General features: G+C 37.4%; 1 protein-coding gene across 1 annotated transcript; it reads right to left on the reverse strand.

Moving 5' to 3' along the window:
* Positions 1–2415: 2415 nt before the first annotated feature.
* Positions 2416–16800, reverse strand: LOC128207158 (uncharacterized). Its single transcript, XM_052909935.1, has 2 exons — positions 16268–16800; positions 2416–4916 (listed from the first exon to the last, which is right to left on the reverse strand). The coding sequence occupies exons 1-2, from the start codon at positions 16572–16574 to the stop codon at positions 3925–3927; spliced, it is 1299 nt and encodes a 432-aa protein (XP_052765895.1). The 5' UTR covers positions 16575–16800; the 3' UTR covers positions 2416–3924.
* Between the last annotated feature and the right edge of the window lie 2457 nt (positions 16801–19257).

Below are 19257 nucleotides of genomic sequence, written 5' to 3' on the forward strand. Positions count from 1 at the left end.
AGAATCGACGCAAAATGAAATAAAAACCAAGATTGTTGTCGTGGTAACGAGTAAGGATCGACTTTTACAAATTCAATTATTAAAATACAATACAATATGCCACCTTCGGTTCATTTTTATCTCTACTAGTAAATAAAAATCATGAATGAATACTAGTGAGAGTTTGGGCTCGTTTCGCAGGAATTGTTTATACTTGTTTGTACCATTGGCCGATCCTTTTTGGACAGAACTAGTGCTACGACCATTACTGACCATTGCGTTGACCTTATCTCATTATGAACGTTTTACATGAATACGTTTTCGTTCCTTACATATATGGTCTCAAAACGTTATTTTGTATACAACACCATTCTTTAAGTTTACTCGAGAAAATGGTTTGGACTGACCAACCCAATCAGAATACTTCGGCCATTTCCGCCATATGACGACAGAAAATGCCGAGGTGCTCCGATTGCAGGCCAAACCAGCAAAATTACTAGAGTTGCATGAATACTCAAAAATCTATTTAATATGAAAGAATATCCGAACAAAAAAGTGGTTTATTTGTTTATTTTGTGCATCAAAAGTACAAAACCACATTTGTTTTACATACCAGACCAAGAGATCAACCTATGGACCAAATCGCTCGATTCGGGTAACTCGACTGGCCAAAATCATAAGTCCAAATACCAGGTAACTGTGGCCTGCACGGGTACGTGTACGTGTGAGCTACGTTTAGTACAAAACTTCATCCAGGTATATGTACATTGTACACATTTAGAATGACACATACGTCAACACGAGGAATGTGATTTATGCGAGTTTCAGCGAACATACATGTCCACGTTACAACAACTGTTTAACCCAATTACAATGTTTACATTACGTGAAGTAAAAGTACGCATACATGTCGTTTTACGCAATCTTTCTATTTTCAATGAAACACTCGATGCTATTTCAGACAAGAACAGACTGGATTTATCCCGGTTTTGCTGACGGTTGCGCTTCCACCAACCAGGGGCAACTCGGACGAAGATAAATCAGCTTGACACTTAGTTATTTCCCCTTAACAGATACAACTACAGAAATAAGTAACTATAGATAAACTACGACAGGAATTTGTTTAACACTGATTTAATCTTTGGTTTGGTCAAAGTTAGTCGAGAAATGTATCTATTTGTATATATATTTATTCAAAAATAATTATTAACCAATCAAATGATTTAAATTGGCAATCTAACCAAAAGATAACCTGTGGACAACCTAACCGTGTTTTACACAACTGGCTGCAGATAGATATGTTAATACAAGCCTATTAAATATAAGTTATCTTTCAGCGAAGTTTGTTTTCGTAAACATCATTGTACGGCCTTATGTTATGTTTAGTCATTGTCATAGCAGGCGTATTGGGAGTAGAACCGCACACCACCCCCAACCCCCAACCCCACGCTTTTGAACTTTATTTCTGGCTGGTATTGAGAAGATTGTTCAAAAACCTATTCAAATAAATTATTACACAACGTTTGCAGTATTCTTGGTAAGTAATTAGGTGACAAAAGTTGAAGTTGTCATGGGGGGAGGTCGGGTATTGGGATGTTGTCTATCTACCGACGTTTTCTAATAGAAACTATCTTTTTTGGCGATTAAAATCGGACACAATCCCAAAAATTTTATGAGATGATCATGAAATTGCCTCATATGCCATCCACGACTAGCCGTATGCAGGGGCGGATCCAGGAATCAACGTTAGAGGGGGCGTAGCTTAGGGGCGCAACCTTTTGACATGCACCCCTCCCTCTGAACCGAAAGTGTATGGCATAAACTGTTTGCATATGGATTGGGGGTTAAGCAATCAAGAAAAATTAACAATTTGTAGTTGGAAATGATGCATTATGGGCGTATTTTATTATTTTTTATCTCCTAAATTGACATAAAAAGTAAACTTTGACGATTTTAGAGGGGGCGCGCGCCGGATGCGCCCCCCTCTAAATCCGCTAGTGGTATGAAACTTTGCGTAATAACATGGACACTTCATCCATTTTATGATATGATGGATAATAAAAACCTTCGTTTATTCTGCCTGATGTAAATGTGCTAATTTTCTTTGAATTCAATATAAAGGAAATCAACGGATATTCAAAACATGTTTACGTATTATATACAGTCGAACCCCGTTGGCTCGAACTCGCTTGGCTCGAAGTCTTCGTTTGCTTGAACTGAATGTTAAGGCCCGATTTATGAACGTATGCATTCTTGCTTGGCACGAATTTTTCCGAAGCTCGAGGTATTTTCGCCGGTCCCTGGGAGTTCAAGTGAACCGGGTTCGACTGTATATCAAATTAATTATCACTAGATTTCATTTTTTTTTTAAAGAACGCACTGCCCTCTGTGGTCTTGATAAAGTGATTTGGACGAACTTGATATTCAAAAACAGTATTAATTTCAACTTTTATTTTCAATTCAAAACATGGCGAACAATCATAATAAATAATAATAGTTTCATAAATAGAAATAATTAAAAATAAATACTTCAATATTGTTCAAGGCTACATACACCTGGTCCCAATATCACGAACATACTTAAGTCAGTTCTCAATCTCAGTCTCAACTCGGTTTACCACATAAAATAAAGTTTTTAAAAATATTATATGATTTCATACATTCGATCATTGAATATGTTGATTAAAACCTTGGGACTAGATTCCAAGGGAACAATATTCTAATGCCAAAATTGTATTCGAGTACAATTCATTGTTTTTTAACAATTACTCGACTATATCTTTTTGCTCTAGAACTAGTTTTCTTTGAAATATTGATAAAATCTTTTTATCAACACATTCCATGAGAAAATACGTTTTTTAAAAAATATTAAAAAAATGCAAGATATTTATTCATACTATGCTTTTATGTAGATAAAATTAGTTAAGAATGAGATTTGGCTCGAGTATTTTTGTGATAATAGGGCCTGGCAATTGTAGAAACACATGAGACTTAACTTCAAAATTCCCTCGACCTTGCCACTGCGCAATGATACATTGTATCTTGCATAATTCAAAACTTGATCATAAAAGTATCACCGTTAATCATAAACTAGTTTGCAGCCGTAAAAAAAATAATTATCGATCCAGGCGAGTGTTATGACTTTTTTAACAATAGCGTCTCGCAATATTAATTGCTGTGAAACCCCATTCTGACGACGACTTAGAAAAGATGTATTACAATTCACCACGAACGCGCTGTTAACTTTAATGTATACATTTGCAGTCGAATACATTTTATTGATCCAAAAGCAATTCATAAGCGGCAAGTTGTTCAACAATTAATATACTTTTAGCTATTTACTATCTCGATAAAATTAGTTTGCAATAAAGCCAAAAAAATGTATGGCAAAAGAAGTCCCATTTCTTCATGTGTGGCCTATTTCAGGTTCAAATTTCACAAATTTGCAAACACACACATAGATCTAACATTTTTTTCATTTTGTTATCATGATTGTGTGCACTATTTTGTTTTATATTGCGTAGATTTCCCTTTAGTGTGACTATGCATGTTTTTACAGCAATTTTCATTAAATATTTACATTTTGATCTAAACCAAAGTGAAGTAACAAACACATTTAAAACTCAATCAATTGAAAGACTAGTATTTTCCTCTCACTGACAAATACCTTTGACGTCCTTTGATTTCAGAGACGTGTATGGTTTTGGTTAAATGCGACCACAAGGAATGTTTACACGGATATCATTTTCGTCTTGAAGCAATTCTGAAGACATACGGCAGTTTCACTGCGTCACGTGTTCTGACGTCATTGTCACGTGGCTTTGCTTCTCAGACACGTGACATTCGTTGAACGAATGATTGAGATGTTAACCGCCTCCTCATTTAACCCAAAATCTCTGTACTAAACTTAGTTCATTAACAACAACGTACTAGTTTGTTTGAGTACTAAGAGATATAATCATCTACACCTGTTTGACTTGTAAAAGAGTTTATTTGGTTCGGCAAGTCAATCTCTAGAACAACGCTGTCATTTATAATCATGGTGTCAAATTCCTCATGCACCGTGTGGCACTGTTCCGAACATGTCTGTCCATTTCCGCTGGGGCACTCGGCAACGTGCGTCCGTGCCTTATCAGTGGAAGTATTCGTTACCTCCTTTTCAGAATTTGTAACTGACAAGTAAACACTGTTAGTTTCATTTTTAAAAGAATCAACTCCCTGTGCGATAGCAAAAGCGTCATTAATTACATCCATGTTTTCACTGACATTTAATAGCGATGTTGAACTATCAGTCGACACAGAAGTATCCATATTTTCAAGGCTGTGTTCCGTATTTGAACGAATGGCACCTGTTTTACTTTCAGATTCGTAGCTTTCTGCTTTTGAGTTAAGACATTCGCTATGAGAATCGCCTTCCTTGTTTTCACAGAGTCTGTCTTGTAAATTACTTATCAAGGTGTCGGTCATGTCATCAGTTATTTTTTCATGAACACCACTCAGAAAGGGATCGTCGAACATGTATGAATTAGAAAGACAACTATTGCTTAAAACATCGTACGTTGAAATAAAGTGTTTTCTCCTGCCGACTCTGCTACTATTTTTTTCCTGTCTGAGTTCCGTCTGAAGTCGTTTGCGTGTATTATTCACTAACACAGTTCGTCTTAAGAATGCCTCGGGATCTTCAAGCTGTTTAAGCTTCTTGATTGAGATTTTCAAAATTTTGCGTTTTTCTTCCCTTTTCTCTTTTGGTGTGTTCATAAAAGGCGAGATTCTTTTCGGTGGAATATACGGAACGTCCAAATCGATGTCGGTGTCTAATTTCCGCTTCAGGACTCGAGACGTTTCGTCACGTTTAATGTCCGGTGTCCGGGATTTGTTGCACATGTCTAAGATGTACTCAATGTCGCTGTCCCTTTCCTCCGCGGTACTAAGACTGTCTGAAAAACACACACACACAAATGGTTTAATTTTAAGTTGGACTCAAAATAATAAATATCACAGCATATCATTAATAACAACCGACTGTGTCAAACACGTGCGACTATTATAAACTTGCATAGTGATTTTATTTCATGAAACATACTAGCCAGTTCCTAGCAATGCCAGACACGATGACCCAAATGATCAGAACGTTGTTAAAGTTAAAAACGTTGTTAACGTCATCGTTGTTAACTTTCTAATATGCTCTGCTCTAGAAGTGTCATGGATAAACTTGTCAAATGCAGTGTTTAAACAAGACTTAGGACATCTGTTGCAGCTGCGGTTCTTGTTTTATTTAAATTTATGAGCACACCATACACTATTTTACCTTTTAAAGTTAACAATGATTTCGTTCATCACGTTCTGAACAATCGACCCACTGCTGTACAGTATTACGTGTTGGTTTGTTTTGTTTTGTTTTCATTTTGTAACGGAATATGTACAGACGATGTGTCTAGCCGTTTATGACGTTCGTCGAAGAAAACCTTGTAAACATCAAATATGCTCGTATTTGATTTTCTTATGATGTTGATGATGATGCTGAAGCTGATGCTGCTGATGCTGCTGATGCTGCTGCTGATGATGATTGATGATTGTAGACGATGGTGGGGTGTTGGCGTTGGTGATGATGATGGTGGTGAATGATGGTGGTGGTGGTGGTGGTGGTGGTGGCGTTGGTGATGATGACGACGATGATGATGATGATGAGGAGGAGGAGGAGGAGGAGGAGGAGGACGATGATGATGATGAGGAGGAGGAGGAGGATGACGATGTCGATGACGATGATGATGATGATGATGATGATGATGATGATGATGATGATGATGATGATGATAAACGAAATTGATGTAAAGCGTATCTACGTGGCGTTGTTATTTTTACAATAGCTTACTTCTTATATGGCATGTGTTTCGCGTAACACCCAGCTGTTCAATATTGAAATGGTTATCGAACTGAACACCATACTTATAATCTACATCTATTTGAATTAGTGATGAATGAAGGAATAAACGAACGAATGAGTGACCAGAGGACGTTCGGAACACCTCGGCCATTTCCCTCGAAAACAACCTCGGATGTTTGCCGGTACATTGGTAGTAGTTCGTTAAATTTTAAATAATATCATTTATTCAGTGTAGTGTTTTAACGTGCATTTTGTATTATTTAGTTGAACTGAATGCCAGTGAACTGGTTTATAGCTTAAACGATTCATATTCCCCTGGGTAAAGTCATCAAGTTTAACAGCTAAATTAAAATCACGACACGATATACTTACAGTGTACTTAAAATGTTAAGATTTCTGACATTGTAAACATTCCGATATACATCCGAGGTTGTTTTCGATGGAAAACGACCAAGGAGTTCCGAATGAGCGAAGGAACTAGTTAGAGTTCCAATGAACGAATGAATGCGAGACCGGAAGGAGCGAGTGATGAACCTTATGACCTTATGAGAGACCGAAGGAAACGAACATTGTGTGTTGAACTTGGACAGATTAGTGACCAAAAGAACCTACAAATGAATGAGTGACCGCAGGAGAGGACGAATGAGATATTGAGAAAAAACGAACGTTTCGTATTGAACGAATTAGTGATCGAAAGAACTAACGAATGAATACATTACTGAGAGAGCCGAAATATGAATAAGTGACCGAAAAAGAGTATGAAGACGTATGAATGAGTGACTGAAAAAAATGAATGAAAAAACGAACGATAAAGCGATTAATTACTGTATGGACTGCCGATAGAACAGACGTATGAATGAGTGACTAAATGAACGAAAAATGTATCTTTATATCTAAGATCTTAACAACAGCTCTCAGAATTTAGATATACAGAAGCAGTTCTATGTGTATTATCACAAACCTTGACCATTTAGCAAAAGTTTCAGTATAAAATCCTCCATGATATGTGATACTTTAAGCTATAATAATTATGGTCAAACTTCCTATGCGCACTAATGCACGCAACATAGCAATATATTAATAGCTGATTACCAGTACTCACATGTTTAAATTAGAGACAATTAGTTTCCTGGTTCGTTAAAGTCATATCCAAGATCCGTTTGCTAATCAAATTTAACTCAACATTTCCCTCGCTGTTTCAAGGCTATTTTAAGATACAATGATCTGACTACAGAACGTACTGTGTCATTACGAAGGTTTGAATAACTGGTAACATGATCTACTTACTATTATACTAGCCTTAAGACAACTTAGTTGATATACCAACTCGTTCAATACCCTTTAAACAATTATGTCATGTTACAAGAAAACCAGCTGATTTCATTTTGAAATGCCTGGAGCTATATGTGCATTGCAGTATGTTTTCCCAAACAGTTTTAATAAATATAGTATCTGATTGTTCGGTTATTGATTCATCATTGTATTTATCCCAAAAGTTAGTTGTTTGGTTTTATTTTCATCCTATATATAGCTAGTGTAGCGACTTTAAATATGGTTCATTATCTCAGCTACACGCACTCACCTTACAACTTTTATATCATGAAAAGAAAATAGTTCGTGAAATAGTTACACGTAATTTTAAGGAAATTTATTCCTAAACCAAAAACGTAGTTCAATAGTTTAACTCACACAGTGATGCTAAATTTCGGTGAACGGTTTTCCATAAATAAAAAAATTGTGAAAAAATTGGGTCAAATTTGTTTAACCTATTCATAATCTTACTTTTCAAAGATCTTAATAAGAGAAAATAAAAATACAGTCAAAACTCGCTATGTCGAAACAGTTGGGACCTCTAAAAATATTCGAGATAACGAACATTCGATATAACCGGATTATATAAAGTGTTTAAAAAAAATCGAAAAAAACTTAACCAGTCATAACCAGAACATCGAGATAACGGAGTCTGACAAAGCCAGTTTCGGCTGTTCGACAAAGCTATGCTTAAAAGTTGATATTTGTTCTCTAAGCAACAATATATAAATCTTGATAGTTGACCTATTTCCAATTAGTTTAAAGATGCACTCTTACTCCCAAAAAAGATTTACCACGTTTAATGATATTGTTTTAATATTTCAAAATGGATGAATAAATGTCGAGAAACAATGGTTCGTATGAAGGACACCGAGTTTAATTTGAAAGAAATGAGCATAAAACAAGGTATTTCTACCTTATGAGACTATAGTAGATCACAGTATATCTTTTAGCATTCACCAATCATTTAATATGTTTGCGTTTCCAGCTATTAAATCCACGGTTACAATCTTTTTATCAGTAATTAATATTTTCCATAAATGCATTATTTAGTAAGTAGTTAAAGGTGTATCACTCAAAATGGATGTGTGTTATACGTGTGCATGTATTCATTTTGAATAAGACTTATAAGAGTGTCACTTTAAATGTAACTTTTACGGCGAAACAGGATGTCGGTATTATTAGAAATACTGTACATTTGTACGTAATACATTACAAATGTACACTAAATGATGGTATCATGTATTTCCTGCGTGATTGTTTTGATTTATATTTGTCTGCTGCGAAGTATTCCCTAACCAACTGTGTTTTCGCACAGCATCAACAAAAAGCAAAAAACCCAGTTTTCAGTAGGCGTGCTTAAAAACTATTTTCACATGCCTGTCATCGATGCTAACACGTGCCTGGCGCCGAGTTTCTAAAGACATGCTATTCCGCTTACATTAAAATGTTTTCATAATTTTGATGAAGTTTTTTTACAGCGTTTAAAACAGAGAATTTAAAAGCAAACTACTTTAATGTGTCTATTGAGCGCGTGTGGCAACATATGCAGTTGTATCTAAAATTGCAAAGTATCATATTAATACATGTATCTTGAGTAAGTCGGTCTGGAACCTCCCTACTTTTGGTACGTTATGATTGTGGCCCGTTTTGATCAAGTACTTGTGTAACATGAGTGTGGTACGCGGGACTCAGAAACTCCTGCATCAATAGGTAAGCAGACACACGAAATTGTTTTAAGCGGAATTCGGGTAGAAAATATAGTCCCCGTGCATTCGGTACGTAAGAGATGGTGGGGGTGGGGGCGGTGGGTGAAGTAGGGGTAGATGGGATGGGGTACATCATCGTGAATGCCACTGTCTTTCCTTTTTGTGACATTTTAGACGATTAATCATATCTTTATTAAAATTAACAACCTGGTTAACAGCAGCGTAGTTAACTTCTAAACGATGTGCTCACATGTTTTAATATTATCAATTTAGCTGAAACAGTTGTCTCATTTATTCGAAATACAGTAGATCTCATGTGCAGCCATTAAACTTTGAGAGCAGTTACGATTTGAGAGACGACAATAATGACGTTAATAACGAAAAGGTACTACTTTTTATCTTAAACATTCCATTATCATTCACTTCTTCATGCACTTTAGCCATCCCTTCATGTAACAGTTAAACTTCTTGATTTTTTACTTAATTTTATAATTGCTTTTTCCTCTAAAACATTATTGTTTATGATTTCACTTATTAATTTTAATAAGTTTAATCATACAATATAATGTTTTAGAGGAAAAACAAATATAAAAACACAAGTCACGTTTTATATGCTGGAATGTAAAAGTCACTTTTACGTATCAAAATGTGTTAATTTGTATTTTCCGAAAAGCCATGATTCTGCAAATCATCACTTGTGGGAATGGGCTCTTTTAAGTTGTTAATCTTCTTCCAGACCATCCCTTCTATACAGTATTCTGTTCTGAACACTCGACCTAATATAAATATCAGTAACTCGAGTGTTACCCGAAGTTTATCATCTGACCGCAAGACACAATAACTGACACATAGTTTCGCATACCAACTGTAACAGTATCCACTACTTTAGTTGCTTAATGTGCATTATGATCGTTTCACTTCCATACTACCAAGAAATTACGCCTTCAAAATATCCCCTGCTAAATATCCAGACTCTCCTCTGATTCAAAACGAATAATGTAAACCCCCTTTCCCTCCCCTTCCCTTCCTCGTTGTGTACCGAATACACCCTTATTTACCCCCCCCCCCCCGAATTCTGCTGTAAAAATATATATTACTATTTTGAGCGTATGCGTTCTGAATTATCCCAAATGTTGAGTATCTGCGTACCGCGTACTGCGTACCACCATCTTGAGTGCCGGGTACTCATTAAAAAACTTTAAGCGTATTTAAAGGGGACGCACCCGAAGCCCCTACCCCCTTAATTCCTCAAAGTTTACTTTTATGTCAAAATCGGAGAAAAGTAATACAATACCTAAAATTATAGAAATGTTCAATGGGCCCTCCACGCCACATTTCAAACCATTTAAATTTTGGTTCTGAAGGAAGGGCGAATGGCAAAATGTTTAGCCCCTATGTTTCGCCCCCTCTTACTCTTAAATTCCTGGATCCGTCCTTGAAATACCGGGACCCCAAAGAGATGGTTTAAGCCTCAATTTTTGTTTAATGACAAGGCGTGGTGCAGAAGCTGGATGCATTTCGTAGCCAAAACAAAATAAAGCATCTACTTCATTATTGTTAATGTGGGTAAATGAATGATGATTTGGTTAAACTATCGCAAAAAAAATTTCTCTCACTCGAACGAAATAGAATTAATCGCCCATTTCAATGCATTTAACAACTAACAAAACTAGCTCGCTTAACGAAGTAGAAGTCAATGTAAGACTCCGGTTTCTCTATTGATACATGTGATAGTAACTACAAGGGGTAAAATTTTATGGATCCGCGAATCGATTTACGTCTAAATGATCTTTTACAACCCGACCGGCAATAATTTACAAATAAATGTCCCTCGTGCTTGCCATGAATTGGTGTTCAGGTGCTAGACGCCGTCAGTGGTTAGGAGTCTGCTTTTGATGTGGATAAACATGTTAGCATGACGAGATTATCTAATTTGCATCAAAATAAAAACAGACGGCGATAGTATAAAAGAGCAAGCGGCAGTTTTCTTCATTTTACAACACTAGAAGTATTATTGTGCATTGAGACGCAATAATCCACAAAACGATACTGCATAATCGGATGGTCATGTTGCCAAATGCCGGATGGTCATGATGCCAAATGCCGGATGGTCATGTTGCCAAATGCCGGATGGTCATGATGCCAAATGCCGGATGGTCATGTTGCCAAATGCCGGATGGTCATGATGCAAAATGCCGGATGGTCATGATGCCAAATGCCGGATGGTCATGTTGCCAAATGCCGGATGGTCATGATGCAAAATGCCGGATGGTCATGTTGCCAAATGCCGGATGGTCATGATGCAAAATGCCGGATGGTCATGATGCCAAATGCCGGATGGTCATGATGCCAAATGCCGGATGGTCGTGATGCCAAATGCCGAATGGTCATGATGCCAAATGCCGGATGGTCATGTTGCCAAATGCCGGATGTTCATGATGCCAAATGCCGGATGGTCGTGATGCCAAATGCCGGATGTTCATGATGCCAAATGTCGGATGGTCGTGATGCCAAATGCCGGATGATCATGATGCCAAATGCCGGATGGTCATGTTGCCAAATGCCGGATGTTCATGATGCCAAATGCCGGATGTTCATGATGCCAAATGCCGGATGTTCATGATGCCAAATGCCGGATGGTCATGATGCAAAATGCCGGATGGTCATGATGCCAAATGCCGGATGGTCGTCGTGCCAAATGCCGAATGGTCTATATATCAATCCGCAGCGCATATTCAATTGATTTTACTAAAGATAGAGATATGGAAAGGAAGGTGGCAACATGAATCGATCAATAAGATGACAATAAACAGCACAAATTGGCAGTTGCGCCGGTGTCAATGTGTTTTATGTAGAAATCGACAACAAGGTGGCAACATAACACTCAACAAAATGGCAATGTCAACGTATATACAATTGCAGATTGTAATGTGCAACACTTTGCAAAAGTAATTTTACTCTATTTCGGAGTTTCCTTAAGGCTTTGTGTTCGTATATTCATTAACTCACGGAACGGTAACAAGTAGGCGGGGCTTAACCGTTGAATAACTAGAGTGCGGATAACTCACAACCTGTTCACTTATACTGCACGAGAGTGAAAGATGTCCTTAACAACATGGTAAAGCAACAGTTACGTGTTTGAAATTACATGTGATAAGATAAACTTTCAAGAACAATGGCTGTTTATGTAGCAACAATTGCGTATGTAATACAATTGCTATGTGCAGCATCAGGAAACGGTTCTTAAGAGTGCAGCCAATTACTATAAGTACCCTCTAAAGCCTACCCTCTAAAGCCATCTAGTGATGGTAAACCTGAATTATGTAAATACTCCTTGTATTCATTATCTTTGTCTCTTGTAACAAGTTTCTATTGCACAGATATCTGGGGGTTACTCTGGCTAAAAATCATTTTCAAATAAACAACACTAGCGGATCCAATGGTGGGGGGTGTGTACCCACCCTACCCCCTACCCCCCCAAAAAAGAAGAAAAAAAAAGGCAGAAAGAATCGTCCAGGTTACTTTTTATGTTTATATCGGCGAAAACAAGTAATATAAAACGCTAAAAATGCATCATTTCGGACTAAAATTGAAAAAGATTTCTCGGGGCAGAACCCAAACTTGCCCCTCTGCCTATCATTTAAACTATTCAAATTTCGGTTCTGAGGAAGGGGCGAATGACAAAAGTTGTTTGCCTAAGCTACAACCCCTTTAACGCCTAATCCTGGATCCGCTCCTGGACACACTAGACTTTTAAATTGTATGCTTTAAGGCAACAAATTATGATCAAGAAGTCGAACGGTCGATTTTCCATCGCCCATTTTAATCACATTCCAGCTACCGTGAGTACACTTGTGCTTTCGAAACACGAGAAAATAAAACACCTCTATTCATGTAATTAGTACAAGATGCACGACAAATGTATGATAAAACAGACCAACTGATTAATTTACCCACATATTTGATTACAGGACTGGGGCTAGATGTTAATTTATGTGTATTTATCATGACAGATTTACCTAGGGCATTTCGACGGTAATTATGAAATTAATTCATGTTGTCAAATTTACATGAGACAACCGTTTTGCTGAGGCGTTTAATATCGATAAAACGTCTGGACATGTATAAAAGCCTGACAATTGAACATGAATATACATGTCCTTTAAGGCAATAATTATGAAAAACGACAATGTAACATATCCAACTTCAACCGTATAAAGAACGCGGATCTTTAAAGTGTTTCAGCCTTTGATGCATGAAATCTTAAACCACCATACGCAAGTTAGTTTGTGTGTTTTTAATAACTTGCAGGTGTTTTTGACTTTTGTAAACTATAAACGAGCTAAAATTGTGTGTATGTGTTGTTTTTTTCTAAATTAAACCTTTAAAGCTGCACTCTCATAAATTGATCGTTTTGATAACGTTTTTTTTTTTGTATTTGAATGAGCCTATTTCTGAGTAAGTGTATGAAAACTAGTGATATAAGACTGCTGACAAAAGATCAGATCGCAGATTATGAAGTCTCAAGTTTCAGGTTTATTCAGTTAACCCACGCCATACATGCATGACAAAATGAGCACTATATAGTTAAAACTCTGCACTCTCACAGATTCACCATTTTTACCACTTTTTTCATTTTTTTTTTTTTGTCTTGGAAAGGGCATTTTTTGCGTAAATATCTGCAACCCAATGATAAAAGACTGCTGACAAAACTCAGATCGTAGATTTTCATATTTTTCCTTTCGAAAATTAATGTTTTATGGCCTAAACCGTTACTAACGTTTTACGAAAAATTCATAAGACATAAATTTTTGAACTTCATTAACATCTGCGATGTATTTTTTGTCAGGAGTCTTATAAAACTGGTTTCCATGGATTTTCGCAAAAATTGGCTCATTCCAAGACAAAAAAAATGTCAAAACGTTCAATCTGTGAGAGTGCAGCTTTGACAAGGTACTGAACAATCGGCATAATTTCTTACACCATTTATTGACTGAAACTTCCACCTGAGACCAGCCCATGTTAAAAAGCCAGCTATGCACATTGCAACAATTCACAGGTTACATGCAACTTGTTACAGCAAGAATAAGAACCAAGTACTCCAGTAATGAAACAATCAAAGAACTTACAGTGTAATAAAGCAGACATGATTTGAGTTTGCACTGAATTGCATCCATTAATCAAAGAAACAATTTTTGTTCTCGGTGAAAGCTTGCAACACGTTGTTAACTTATGCATCAGCTTTTATAGTTATTTAAGCGCAGCTGGACACTTTTATATTATGTATATGCTAACGACTGTTCAGCTATGAAATTGAAGTTTTTTTAAGACAGACAAGGGTGTAGAAAGGCTTTGGACTGCCTCATACTGTGACGTATTTTAAGCATTAATTAAATGGTCGTTTGAAACAAACACATTAAGGCTTTTACAATTTCAAAGTGGATTTGCGCCATACATAAGCAGACTTCCACTTAAGCTATTTACCAGAACATGAAAAACAGATTCAAAATAATTTTACCAAGAACTGACGCTGCACAATGTCAGATATACTATGTGTCCTTCAGTTTCATGACGCACAGCGTCGTATTGCCAAAAATGTTGTTGTTTTTGTTGTAAAACTAAAAGAGGAAACTTGAGTCACACGATAATAAACATACAAAACCTTAAACACCAGCATTGCAACTACACAGATTATGATATTGCCAGAATGTCTACTACTACTACTGCTCCTGCTGCTGCTGCTGCTGCTGCTGCTGCTACTGCTACTGCTACTGCTACTACTTCTACTACCACCACCACCACCACCACCACCACCACCACCACCAGCACTACTACTACTACTATTACTACTACTATTAATGCTACAGCTGCTACTACTGCTACTGCTGCTACTTTCGCAACCACCACCAAAACTGGCACCGCCACTACTAACACCACCACTAACGCCATCACTACCAACACCAATACCATCACCAACACCAGCACCACAACAACAACCAGCAGCACCACCACCAGCACCACTACTACTACTACTACTACTACTATTAATTTTACTACTACCACTTTAATTGTTACTAATTCTGCTTCTACCTTCTACTTTGTGAAAAAGTCCATTATTTGTAACAAATGTTCATAAAATCATGAAGGTTAAAAAACGTATCGAAAACTAACCGATTTATAAATGTGCTATTCAGCAACACTGTTTGCTGTAAAGCGAACTTAAAAAACACTTCATTTTTCAATAAACTCGAGAATATAAACAAGATTTACGCGAGCGTTCTGAGCTGTGAGCTGCTGCTGTTTTGTTTAAACAGAAGCGGACATGAAAAACGTTAATTTGTACAACGATTCATAAATCAAGACAATGGGGAGGTTCAGTAAATATGTGTCTCGACAAGGCGAGTGTGACGTCGATAATGTGAACGTTAGGGCTTAAATGATAAAGTCATTGTTTGAGACCAACACTTGTTGTAGTTGTTGCTGTTGTTGTTGTTGTTGTTGTTGTTGTTGTTGTTGTTGTTGTTGTTGTTGTTGTTGATGATGATGATGCTGATGATGATGATGATGATGATGATGATGATGATGATGATGATGATGATGATGATGATGATGATGGTGATGGTGATGGTGATGATGATGTTGTTGGTGATTTAACATATTGATGATGATGATGGTTGTTATTGTGAACCAGGTAGTGGTGGTAGTAGTGGTGATGATGAGATGATGATGATGATGATGATGATGTTGTTGTTATTGCTGCTGCTGCTGCTGCTGCTACTGCTACTGATGATGATGATGATGATGATGATGATGATGATGATGATGATGATGATGATGATGATGATGATGTAAAACGGACACTCATTGTTTTCAGCTTCTATGTACATTACAGCTAACAGCGTACGAAAGTTTTTACTCTTTTGATGAGCTAAACTTCAAAAGATTAATCGGTCTAAGATCAGCTATAAACCAACAAGTGTGACATCGCGTTACAAGCATGTTTAGGCTAATGAATAACTTTACGATAGATAAAGAAGTCTGAGTACGGACCGTTTGACAAAGTCGTCTGTTTAATGTTGACATATATATATAATCTTTTTAAACCTGTGAATGAATCTGGTACCGCTTAACCCAACCCTTTAACCGATATCAATGGGACAAAGAAATTGTTTAATTTGTACAATACTTCGGTATACTTATGTCTGCTTATAAGCAAAACATTCAATTTAACAGCATCATGATATTCACGTCATGACAGAGATAAGACAAAGGAAATGTTTTGAAATGTTCAACATTCAATAAAAAATGAAAATATCTGGACATGCTAATGATCAACATCGCCCTTTAGAATTGCAGTGGCATTAAAGATGTTTATGCTACTCACTATTCTTAGATAACGGTTCACGTTCAGATTGACATGTAGGCGTCACTGGGGCGCCCTCAGCCGTCTGTTCTGCGTTTCCGTCGGAGGCTGCTGTCTCCGCCACCACACCGTCGAGGAACGTTACGTCGGACGTGGAGCTCGAACCCGATATTCGCCTCGCAGTGGTCGTGCTCCGGAAAAGAGTTTGAGCGGCTCGCCAGCTTGACTGAAACTGACCGGAACTAGCGGCTGGGTGATCAGACACTTCTTCCGGACGCCCTGTGCATGCGTTTGAATACGAAGGGGTCCGTAGTAAAACACAAGTCATCTCTGTTTTTCTATCTAATGTCTATTTCATTAGTCTAATCCCTTAAGCTATGTCCACATCAGCACCACCCACTGACTTATTGTTTTCAATATCCAACTAATTTTCCACAAGGGATAACACCAATGTTAATCAATAAATGTATCGCTCACTTGTACAGTGACAATCCACAAAACTACAGTAGTAGCTCAGCCGTCATGTACGTGCTTTCTTTGCGACTATCATTCGCTGACTGACGCATGTTTATTAAACACTATCAACCACTCAGTTGGAAGTGAAAGAAATATTGGACAAGGGAGACAACTGTGTGATGACGGTTTGTACAAAGACATGAAATATCCCCACATTGTCATGATCGTTATCAGAGCTTATTAGCATGCAAGCTGTACAGAAAACATGTACGTTGATACAGCGTGAATTATACAATTCATGCTGGTGTTAGCACATGCAAAAATACACACTTCACAGTTTTTGTGTTTTTGTTTTTCTAATTTGCATGTATCATGAATAAATGAATGTATATATAGTTGCATACAAGTCAGTCAAGTGAATGACCTCGGTGAACTATCGGTCATTTCACCGGGCGGTCAACAAAGAAAGGTTTGGTCGACAATTTAGTAAGCAAGGATATGGTGATTTTAAACATTTAAATTATTGAAACTCCTGAGGTTCATGTTCGCTAGAGGTGGTTGAATTAACGAGCAGACTATGAAAATGATATCATTACATTAAAGTTCAATCGTTAGAAGTTATTGTACATGTTTGTTGGTCAAAGGTATAAGATTACCAAGTAAGTAAATAAATTAACAACAATATCATTTCAATAAATCTTGATCATGCAAAAATTAAAAATGGCTACTTATTAGCCCATTAATATTTTTCATGATAATGACCTGTCCAAAAGCTAGTCATGCACCAGTCTGAATACACACGTTGACCGAGTCCCTGGGGGTACAGAGATGTCAAAGGTAACACATTTTCCTAGTTGTCCGTCCATATATTGCCCATCAATCACATCGAATATGATAAACGCTCGTTAATTAGATGAAACAAACAATTCTTAAATTATCGTTACCCATCCAAACCCTGACCCCGACTACAGATCCCAACCTACACCCACTCATACCCGCACACACGCACGCACGCACGCACGCACACACCGACACACACACGCGCACACACACACACACACACACACACACACAAACAAACGTACGGTCGTCATACTGCTCTCAAGGTCAAAGTAAATATGGTTCCGCTGTTGTTGTTGCTCTTGTATGATGTTGCTGTTGGTAGCAGCTAAAACAGTTGCTGATAAGATGTCTGATTATATATTTTGTTAAGTAAACCTTTTTGGTATCGTGATAAATGTTGTTGGAGGAATTCGTTGCTTTCAGTATTGAATTTCGGGTGAAAAATGTGAGTGTCTAGTTACAATGGGGTAAAATTCGAGTTTGACGCTCGAGTTGAAGAAACAGCGAGAAATAGTGAGACTCGGGTCAGAAATGTGAGTTCGAGTAGGAAAAGCGAACAGGAAAAAATAAGGTTTCGTGATAGATAAAAATAGTACAGGATAAGAACATTTGAGTTCCGATAACGAAAACAATGAGTTTTAAGTAAAAAAAATGAGATTCGGGTTTCGAAGTTAAGTTTCGGGTCTAAAAAAGCTAGTTATGATTTAAGAAAAAGGTGAGTTTACAAAAGGTAGTTGCTAGGAGCAATACTTCTGTACTCTTATGTGTGATCAATGCTATTTCTATCGATTTGTTCACCAAAATACACCGTCTTCGATCACATCACATATTAATGGGGCTGGACATATACACCATGGCCTAATACAGGCTTGGCAACCGGAACGGTCTGAGGGCAAGTGCAAAAGTCCTTCCCTCGAGGACCATACCGCCATACCTATCGCTGCATAAGGCCAATGGAAATTATTTGCTAGATTTTTCACCCATTTTTAAATGGGGCGGGGAGGGGATGGTGGGGTGGACGGGGGGGGGGGTAACAGGGAAGGGGGGGACGGGAGGGTGAATGGAGAGGGCGCGGGGAGACATTCTATTTTTTATACTTTATTTTTCTTAGATGAATGTTTCACAGTGGAATAAGTGTTCATTCTTTTTTCTTATTGCATAAATGACCATATACATGTGTTTCTAGACGAACCACGAACAGCATCGTTATAATTATCCTGTGAATGTCATACATCGAGACTGTCGATATGAATAAACGCCGTTCCCGTACAGTACCAAACCGATACCCAAATACAAACCTTAGATCCACTCCTACGCCCAGGGTACAGAAGGTAGAAAATTCAGCTCTCTAAATGCTTATCAATTTTTGCTTTCCCTGAGCCAATTTCTGACCACTGTGCGCAAGAGTGGATCTAAATTTTTATTTGAATCAATAAAATTTAAGGGGCGGCGTAAAAAGAGGGGGCATGCGTGATGAAAACCTAGTGATTAATTTAAAGTCGCCTAATACTAGTATCTCAACGTGAAAACCGCCAAAATCAATGTCGATAAATACTGACAGAAGACTATAGTATATGCAAAACAAATATTTACATATAAACGTTGTCAAGTTTTGTATTTGCAAGACATCACTTGATGAAAATCATTGGTGAAGACGGTTTTGTGTTACCACTTTGTACTTATATTTCAGCAAAGACAAATGATTGTCGATT

This window comes from Mya arenaria, chromosome 11 (assembly GCF_026914265.1).
Source record: "Mya arenaria isolate MELC-2E11 chromosome 11, ASM2691426v1".
Classification (NCBI taxonomy): domain Eukaryota; kingdom Metazoa; phylum Mollusca; class Bivalvia; order Myida; family Myidae; genus Mya; species Mya arenaria.

What these genes read in the sequence shown, in the direction of transcription:
- LOC128207158 (XM_052909935.1), bottom strand. Translation starts at nt 16,574, where the DNA reads ATGACTTGTGTTTTACTACGGACCCCTTCGTATTCAAACGCATGCACA. An exon ending in TGAACCGTTATCTAAGAATA is followed by an intron (nt 4,917 to 16,267) that starts GTGAGTAGCATA and finishes TGTGTTTTTCAG; the next exon opens with ACAGTCTTAGTACCGCGGAG.